Raw genomic sequence first — 9,295 nt, forward strand, 5'->3', positions numbered from 1 at the left:
ATAGGTAACTTCACATCTGAGCAGACAAGTATCACATGTGGAGTTCCCCAAGGTTCCATCTTGGGCAGTGTTGCCACAGTTACTTTGAAAAAGTAATATATTACGGACTACTGATTACTCCTTCCAAAAGTAACTTAGTTACTTTACTGATTACTTTATTTTTAAAGTAACTAAGTTAGATTACTAGTTACTTTATTAGTTACTTTCAGAAGCTTCCAATAACACTCCCCACTGCCTCAACATAAAAACATCAACCGATTTTGCCAATACTCACTTTATTGGAAGTGTATTTTAACAGTAATGTCAACAATATATCTCCTGACATTTGAAGTTGAACTTAAAACTTTTTTCCTGACAGAAATACTTGTTTGTATGAAAATAAAGACAGTCTTGTTACTTCACTTAACATAAATACTTTTTATAAAAAAACAAACAAACAAACAAACAAAGAGTCTTTCTTGACTTCCCTTAAGATACTTTTTATACCATCCACATGTAAGCACTATTGTCCGCTTTTGTAACTTTGGACTAATCTTATGAAAAAAAAAAAAAAAAAGAGACTGCAGGTCCAACTTAAATTGCCTTACTTCCTTGCAGGTAATTGTTTTAAGTTAATCAACTTGAAAACTTTAATAAGTTTATTAAGTGACTTTGATAAACTTAATTCAATTACTTGTAAATAGTTATTTAAATTGGATTCCCCATTCTCTGTTTTTTCAGTATATGTTGTCATCGCATGTTATGGGGGAAACAGTAGAGTGGAGCGAGTAAACCAGTGGTTGTACCTCATTAACAGAAGCTTCTCAAACCTTTTGTCAGAAAGTCGATTTCTTTTAGGCGTGAGCACCAAACCTCCCAGACTAAAAAGTCGCTCCACAGGAGCACTTGATGGGGTTGGAGTGTTATACTTTAAAAAAAAATTGTCTTTATGCTTGAAAATTTATGCAGAATCTGAAGGTCGTAGCCTGACATCAGGTAGTCCATGACTTCTTTTTCTGCAGAATAGGTCTCCTCCTCTGGCTCTGTCTCAAAAGTGAAAAAGTCCATCTCACCTTGGCTGCTAGATGTAGTAGCACTGGGCACACTGGCAGGGTTTTTTGCCAGAGGAGCAGTGGTGCAACACTCTGCTGTCAGAAGCTGTTTTACTCGCTCCCTCCTTCCTGCATCTCTCAGCCATCGGAGTTTGAATTTTGGACAACTGGCAGCTGCAAGAAGGGCATCTTTGTCATCCAGCACACCGGCGAAACGAGTCTGAATAGCCTAAAAAACATAATTGATATTTTTATGCCTACAATTTATTATGTTATTGAATTATTTGCAAACCATGCCTAATATGAGATCAGTATTATGGATTAATTTTGTTTTAGGTTACTTGTAAACATTTTAATTGTTTTAATCTTATTTTTCAATGATAATTAATATTCTGTTCCATGTTTGTGAATTGTATGAAGCAAAAAATCTGACTAATTTCAAGATAGAGCGTACCTGTACAATGGCATCTGGAAGGCCTGCAGTCATCCTGGAGAGGTCATCTTTCACAGCCTGGGTCTTCTGCATCAGAACTTCAAGTGTTGGTAGTAAAGTTCCATATGGACAGTCGCCTTGTAAAATGTCCAGTGCTGCAGTCAGAGGTTTCATGGCCATGCAGTACTCATGCAGGAACTGGTATTCTTGATCTTTGAAGCACTTCAGTCCTAGCTTTGTGCACAGAGTATTCAGCTCACCCATGGGGATTTCTGCAATTCTCTTTACAGCATCAAAAAAGGAATTCCACCTTGTGGATGTTGGTATTAGGAGCTTTCTTTTGCTGATTTCTTCCACTGTTTCTGATGCAAGTGTAGATCTACTCGATTTGGTCCAAAGAGCTGTGCATTTTGCTGTGCTGCTCCTATACACAGCCCTGCTCTCTGCATTGGTTGTTAAATGTTTCTCCACATCACGTGTGCAAATTATGTTGATGGTGTGCGAAGCACACCTGCGGTGCAGGGGAAGAGACAGCTGACCATCACTTTCATTCTCAGCCGAGAGGATTTCTGACAGATCAGAAAAAGTGACATCATCGTCTTTGGGGCTGGACTCTTCCTCCTCCGTCTCATCATCGGACTCCGTGACAGGATGATAAACTTGAAACGCCTTAACAAAGTTGGATCCATTATCAGTAACTGTTGCAACTACTTTGTTGAGTAATCCATAAGAGGAGTGGATGTTTTCGATTTCTGTACCAATGACATCATACGTGTGTCTACCACGAATTCGCCTACATGCTAATGCAACCTTGTGACGCTCTAATGTGGTTCTACTGATCCAGTGGAGCGTTACTCCCATATAGCTTCTGTTGTTAGCAGTCCAAATATCCGCGGTAGTTGAAACAAAGTCAATCTCATTCAGTGTGGCCTTCAAATTTCTCTCCATTTCTGTAAACTCCTTCTCCAAGTAAGAAGTAAAAGTCGTTCGGTGAGGCAGCTCGGCATTAACAGAAGTAGGGATCTTTTTTATTATGGCACGAAACGAGGGCGAGTCAACAGTGTTTATAGGTAGCATTTCTTCTACAATATACTGCGCGACCAACTTCTTCAATTCTTCATCACTTACTGGTTTTGCACCAAAGTCCAACTTTTGTTGTTTGGGGGGTGTAGGACCTTCTGCGGAAGTCACGGCTCTCTGCTTCGGACCACTTGGTGGGACTCTCTCTGTGAGTTTGACTGTGCTGTGCTGCGACTCCAAATGTTTCTTTAAGTTTGACGTAGTGTTTTTGAAGGTAGATAACACTTTTTCGCCAACACAGAGTGTACAACGAACCTTAATATTTAAATCTTTAGTTGACAGAAACTCAAAATAGTGACCATATTTCCAGCTAAAGAACGAACATCTCTCTCCCTCCATTGTTGTTTACACTTTTTTACGTCGCTGGCTGCTTGTGAGCGGGAAACGTGACCTGTCGCTTATGTGACGTTTCACGACACGTATGCGTTTGTCATCCGCTGAGACGAAAAGAAAAAACCAAATCTTTTTGCTTAAAAAAAATAGTAACGCACAGTGGTTTGGACAAGTAACTTTAATCTGACTACTGTTATGGAAATAGTAACGCGTTAGATTAGTCGTTACTGAAAAAGGGGTCATATTCGGAGTAACGCGTTACTAAGCAACGCGTTACCGGCATCACTGATCTTGGGACCCCTTCTGTTTAACATCTACATGCTCCCACTGGCACAGATTATAAACAACAACAAAATAAACTATCACAGCTATGCAGATGACACACAAATATATATCACAATGTCACCAGGAGACCGAGGCCCTGTACAGGCTCTTGGTAAATGCATTGAGGAAATCAATGACTGGTTGTGCCACAATTTTCTCCAGCTAAACAAAAACAAAACTGAGGTAATAGTCTTTGGCGCCAAAGAAAAACGATTACAGGTCACCAGAGAACTTCAATCTATACATCTAAAAACCACAAACCAGGCGAGAAATTTGGGTGTAGTGATGGATGCAGACCTAAACTTAGAAAAACACATTAAGACAATAACAAAGTCAGCTTACTATCACCTCAAGAATATATCAAGGATAAAAGATCTGATGTCTCAACAGGACCTGGAAAAACTAGTCCATGCATTCATCTTTAGTAGGCTTGATTACTGTAATAGCATCTTTACAGGTCTACCTAAAAAATCAGTCAGACAACTACAGCTCATTCAGAACTCTGCTGCTCGAGTCCTCACTAAGACCAAAAAAGTGGACCACATCAGTCCAGCTCTGAGGTCTTTACACTGGCTGCCTGTCCGTCAGAGGATAGACTTTAAAGTTCTGATGCTGGTCTATAAAGCTCTGAATGGTTTAGGACCAAAATACATCAATGACCTCCTGACCCAGTATGAACCATCCAGATCCCTCAGGTCATCTGGATCCGGTCTTTTATCAGTTCCCAGAGTCAGAACCAGACACGGAGAAGCTGCATTCAGCTTTTATGCTCCTTATATCTGGAACAAACTCCCAGAAAGCCTCAGATCAGCTGAAACACTCAGTTTATTTAAATCCAGGTTGAAGACTCACCTGTTCTCAGCTGCATTTGAATAAAGCACCAAATCCACACTTTAAGCTTAAATTTCAAAACTTACATTTAACTACTGATTTTATCTACTGTTCTGATTTTATCTGTTTTGATTTTATATACTGTTGTTTGTTTGTTTGTTTGTTTGTTAATTAGTTAGTTAGTTTATTTGCTTGTTTTATTCAATTTTAAATCATGCTTTTTATTTGTTCTTGTTTCTAATGTCTCTGTAAAGCACTTTGAATCACCTTGTTGTTGAATTGTGCTATACAAATAAACTTGCCTTGCCTTGCCTTGCCTTGCCTATCAGTGAGCACTGTAATAAAGGTTTTGCTGTATTACTGAAATGGAAAGAAGGTGACTCTGGGACAAGCTATGACTGTAAGACATCATCAGTGTCTTTGAACAATATAGCCCTGACAGTCCTCTCAAGTGTGAGAGGACTGTTGATGCTGTTGCTTTGCTTGAGCAAAATCAAAGGAAGGAGCAGCAGCTCTTAGTCATGATGCAGCGCAATGCTTGAATGAACTGCTGGATGGTCTTTGAAATGTTCCAACAGTTTACTGTTACAAATTACTGTAAAAATATGGTACTTTTTGTACTGCAATGTGCCGTTCTTTGTGAATACAGCTGGATATCGTAAACTTTGATGCCTTCGAGGAAAAGCAAGCTACTGTATAGCAATCTTGCTATAAAGCAGCATTTGTTTTCAATTAAACCAGACTTGAGTCTTGCTCTGTCGCTTGAATCCAACCAAAATTCAGCATCTGACCAAAATCATTTTATATAAAACTCCATCATTTGGTGTAGAGTAAATGTAAAGAAACGCAACATATCGTAGCAACCTGGGGGTGGGCAGTCGCTCTGATCATTAAACATTTTCCTGCTGTCGAAAACAAAGACTCAAACGGAATGTTTGCAGTTAAAAATATTAATTTAGCAGTGAGAGATGCTGGGTTTACACTTTGATTGTTGTTAATATACAGTATGCGGAGTTTCTAGTGTTTTTGGTACTGAGAACAAGTGTTCATCTTTATGGTATTAAAACATGCACTCCTTGCAATTGGAGGGAGCAAGTCAGTTCAGTTCGGCTAAATTAAATAGAATTTTACGGGGCTCAAATTGTGGTCATAAATGTTTTGTACTTGTAAATCAAAAGTGTAGCTGAGAACTAAGTTTTGTAACCTTGTAAACCAAAATGTCTGAAAATTTTATGTTTGTGCATCTATAGATGAGAATTTGTGTGTTTGATAAAAAAAAATGTTTTTACACAAGTTACAATTTTCTTTTGTTATGTGCAAAACTCTGCGCTCAAGTTCCCTGACTGTGTGTGAGTTTCAACTTACAAGTACGAATTTTAACCAAATTTTTCTTCCTTCAGCTGACTGGTCAATGTAATGTCAATCACAAATTTCACAATCCAGTCAGAGAACAGATGGGTTTGGCTGTCGGTGGGGCGCTTTACTGAGCTTCAGGTCCTGAAAACTCAGTTCACAACTATGCATTTAATTTACAAGTACAAAATATTTATGACCACAATTTGAGCCCATAGAATTTCATTTATGTGACAACAATTCACAAAAACAGTCATCCTAGGGTGCTTTATACTGCGAAGTAATACAATACCTACAATATTAGAGTGAAACTCTGAACAATCAGACAATCCCTTGTTGGCAACACTTGTCAAAGGTGGGAAGGAAGAACTCACTTTTAACAGGAAGAGACCTTATGCAGAACTAGGCTCCGGGAGGGGCAGCCATCTGACATGAGACACAGGGGGGAGGGTGGGGGTAAGCAAAGGGAGACAGGGACCTAATATTAACTATAGCAGAGATAAGACAAAGATAATGGCATTTGTTAGTTGAGTGAAAAAAAGGAGGCGAGCAGATAAGAAATGCTCAGTGCATCATCGGAAGTCCCCCAGCACTATGAGGCTATAGCAGTATAATTAAGGGATGCTATAGTTAGGAATGATCCAGCTCTAAATATAAGATTTATTGAAAGGAAAGTTTAAAATCTAATCTTAAAGTTAGGGAGGGTGTCTGAGACCTGGAAGCTTTGCCTTTAATTTGGAGACTCTTGGACTCACAAATCTAAAAGTGAAGCTCTCTAGTGGCAGAATATGGCATGATAAGGTACCACAGAGAAGCTGCATCAATAGATAAATTATTTTTATTAGAATCTTTAACATAATGAGGTCTATGACAGGCGTTCAGTTAGCAAACACTTTCATTAAGGGGCAACAAAGCATGATCTATAAACCAGGTAAAATGTCATACACGAGAGGAACTACAGGGAAATGATGGCAGTTAAGGAAAAACAATATTTGTAGAAATCGCTTGACTGTTTGATTGCAGAAAGTAACAAGACAATCTGGTAACCGGTGTGTGCCACACAGACTGAGACCTCTCCAGGGTGTACCCTCCTCACGCCTGGGAAAAACTGCTCCAGCTTCCTCCAAGACACTAAATTGAATAAATGGTCAAAGAAAAATAAATAGCTGGTCTCTGATTGGCAAACAGAACGCATATGGCAATAAAACAAAAACAGAAACGTCCTATTCTGTACAGCTGACGGGGATAATAGTTTTTACTATTTACAGTTTGACAGATTTTGTAGATTACAGAAACTAAACTGGGAAATAACAGCTACTGTACATGCTGCTTACTGTAATTTAAATGAGAAATTATATATTACAAAATATAACACAGATATATGAATTATTCTGAAACATGTGTTGCTACTATGCACTGGAGTTTAAGTCCACCTTTATAGCCAGACATCTCTCAAATGCCTTTAACTAACTTAGAAGGTTTTAAGGTAACATTTTGCATTCCTGACAATTTTAATTAATTTTCATTCTTTTATCCTTTTTTCATACTACAGATTTAGCTTTTCTGTTTTCTTTTCTCTGTACCTTGAACCTACCTCTGTGTAGGAAACACGCTTTGGAAATAAAATTGCCTCGTCTCATTCCCCTCTTATCTTGCAAGAGGAAAATCTGAACATCGGAAATGACTGCAGGCTAATGCTGGTTGGAGTTCAGTCTGAGATTGTGGCTGCTGAAAGGAAAGGCACAGATGCTGATTTTGGCTGCAGAATTATGCTGGAAATTTTGTACTTACACATCTCATGCTTTGAGTGTTTTTCTTAACAATACATGTGAGCAAGCCCGTCTGCTTTTACAGTTTATTTAAGAATAAAATTGCATTGTATAAACATTAAAATGTTATCTTGAGGACTGATCTTACTGCTGAGGTAATTTCTTTCCACTGGCAAGTGAAGCCCAAGAGCGATTATTATTATTGCGTAACACAGATGATATTCTTATTTACATGAGACTTTTACGTAATGATGCAAATGCAAGGCTCATAAATATTGTGCGGTACAATAATGTAGAACGCAAGTCTGATTTGTGAAAACAACATGCAGTGAACTTGAATTCATGCAGTGATTATCTCTGCCCTGATAAACGTGACGTGTATAACTCGGTCCAACACGGATAAAAGTTTTAATTTATTTCAAATTGTTTTTCTGCTCCTCTTGGAATAAAATGTTATTATAACACATAATCACGGCAGCAAATATTAAAAACAGGTCATGAAACGTGAAGTTTTCAATGACTGCTGGCAAATTGTGTGATTAAAAATGAAAAAAATCTAGTTATGATGGCTGCATTTATTTAAGGTAAACTGTACCTTAAATTGAGTGAGGCATTGGTGCTCTGCTGAGAAAAGACTTATTATATTTACATCCCACAGGCACTAATTACAGTGATTTGCTCACAAACTGGCAATCCTCACTGGAGCCAGAATTCATGAGACAGAGATGTGTCATATATACGGAGCTGCTTTAATTCCTTTCAGATTGGTAGTGTGACTGACAAAGACATGGATTTTGAGGTGTCAAGTGTGTCTTTTCCCCTAAGGTCAAGTGTCTGCAGGAAGAACGAGGAACACCACGTCTGAGTGCCTCATACAACACGGCCGGCTGAGATAATCCTGCAGACGAGGAAACGCCGCTCTGCTGATTCTCATTTCTCACATTTTTCTCTATACAGCGAGTGGAATAGAATGAACCTTAATCCTCTGCTCAGTCGCCTGCAGCTACAGCTCTCAATTTCCCTCCTTCACATTCTGCCATTTTGATACTCGGACAAAAAAAAAAAAAAAAAAAAAAAAATCAGCAGCATTGATTACTGGCAAGTAAGAAAGTGGAGAAATTTTAGTAGAATTAAATTCACAGATACCCTGTCTCTATATCAGCAAACATACATTAAATAATGATGCCCTTCCACATTATAGACGTCAAATGAACCAAGCGCTATAATAAATTTACCAGCGGTATTTTGGGAATGTTTTTTTTTTTTTGAAACATCTGTTGAACATTTAGTTGTGCAATGATTTTGCATCAGATGTTTGTGGGATTAAAGCTACACATTTCAAAAGCACGCAAATTCAAATGTTTTTGAATCACATGTAAGAGGACAGCTTTGAAGGGCGAAAATGTTCCAACAAGCCGGAAACTTCTGGCTCCTTACTGCTGATTGGTCAAAACTTCCACATTAAACTGCTGCCACTTTGGGCGTTTTTCCCTTTCTGACATTTTCAGCCCAAGTGTCCTGGGAATCATTTCCATATTGGCCAACACAGGAAGTGGTGTGCCCTTTACGTAGTTACTTCAACCTTCAGCCGAATAGCTGCTGTCTTGTCACAGACATCAAATTAGCATTTGACTTTTTATCGTTTTAGTTGTAATCATTATCTTCCTCTAACCTTAACCTTAGCCATAGTTTATTTGCTTTTAAAATATGTTTTATAATAACAGCAACATCATATGAGTTAATCCATGCACTGTTTAATTATTATGAGAATTTGAAAGTTTTTGAGCTGCGTCCAGGATTTATTCAACTTTATTGCAAGACTTTGTTAACAAATTCGAAACTGAAGATCCCAGTTGAACAGCAGAGTTAAACCTGCTTCCAGAGACAAGATCCAACTGCAGCCACAAGATGGCAGTAATTTACTAACAGGCAACAGGAGAAGCTTCAGAGGACAAGAGTGCTGTTTTAGATGCAAAATGCCCAATGTGGTCGTTGAATTGGTCGTGTAACGAGTCATCTGTGATGCCACCAAAACTGAATCATAATTTATATTAGTGCTGAGGACAATGCATCTTTTTAGGCTTTGCCAACACGAATTCTGCATAATCTTAAAAGCTCTGAGTTCCTGCCCTGACATATCC

At 38.4% G+C, this 9,295-nt stretch overlaps 1 protein-coding gene across 1 annotated transcript; it reads right to left on the reverse strand.

Annotated features, from left to right (window-relative positions):
* Positions 1–909: 909 nt before the first annotated feature.
* LOC308405781 (uncharacterized protein) lies at positions 910–4,344 on the reverse strand (the record flags this gene model as incomplete). The annotated part of the gene is made up of 2 exons (XM_080896525.1): positions 1,486–4,344; positions 910–1,260 (listed from the first exon to the last, which is right to left on the reverse strand). Exons 1-2 carry the CDS (start codon positions 2,881–2,883, stop codon positions 910–912), a joined length of 1,749 nt encoding a protein of 582 aa, XP_080752651.1. The 5' UTR covers positions 2,884–4,344.
* Between the last annotated feature and the right edge of the window lie 4,951 nt (positions 4,345–9,295).

This window comes from Rhamphochromis sp. 'chilingali', assembly GCF_963969265.1.
Source record: "Rhamphochromis sp. 'chilingali' genome assembly, chromosome: 11".
In the NCBI taxonomy this organism is placed as follows: Eukaryota; Metazoa; Chordata; class Actinopteri; order Cichliformes; family Cichlidae; genus Rhamphochromis; species Rhamphochromis sp. 'chilingali'.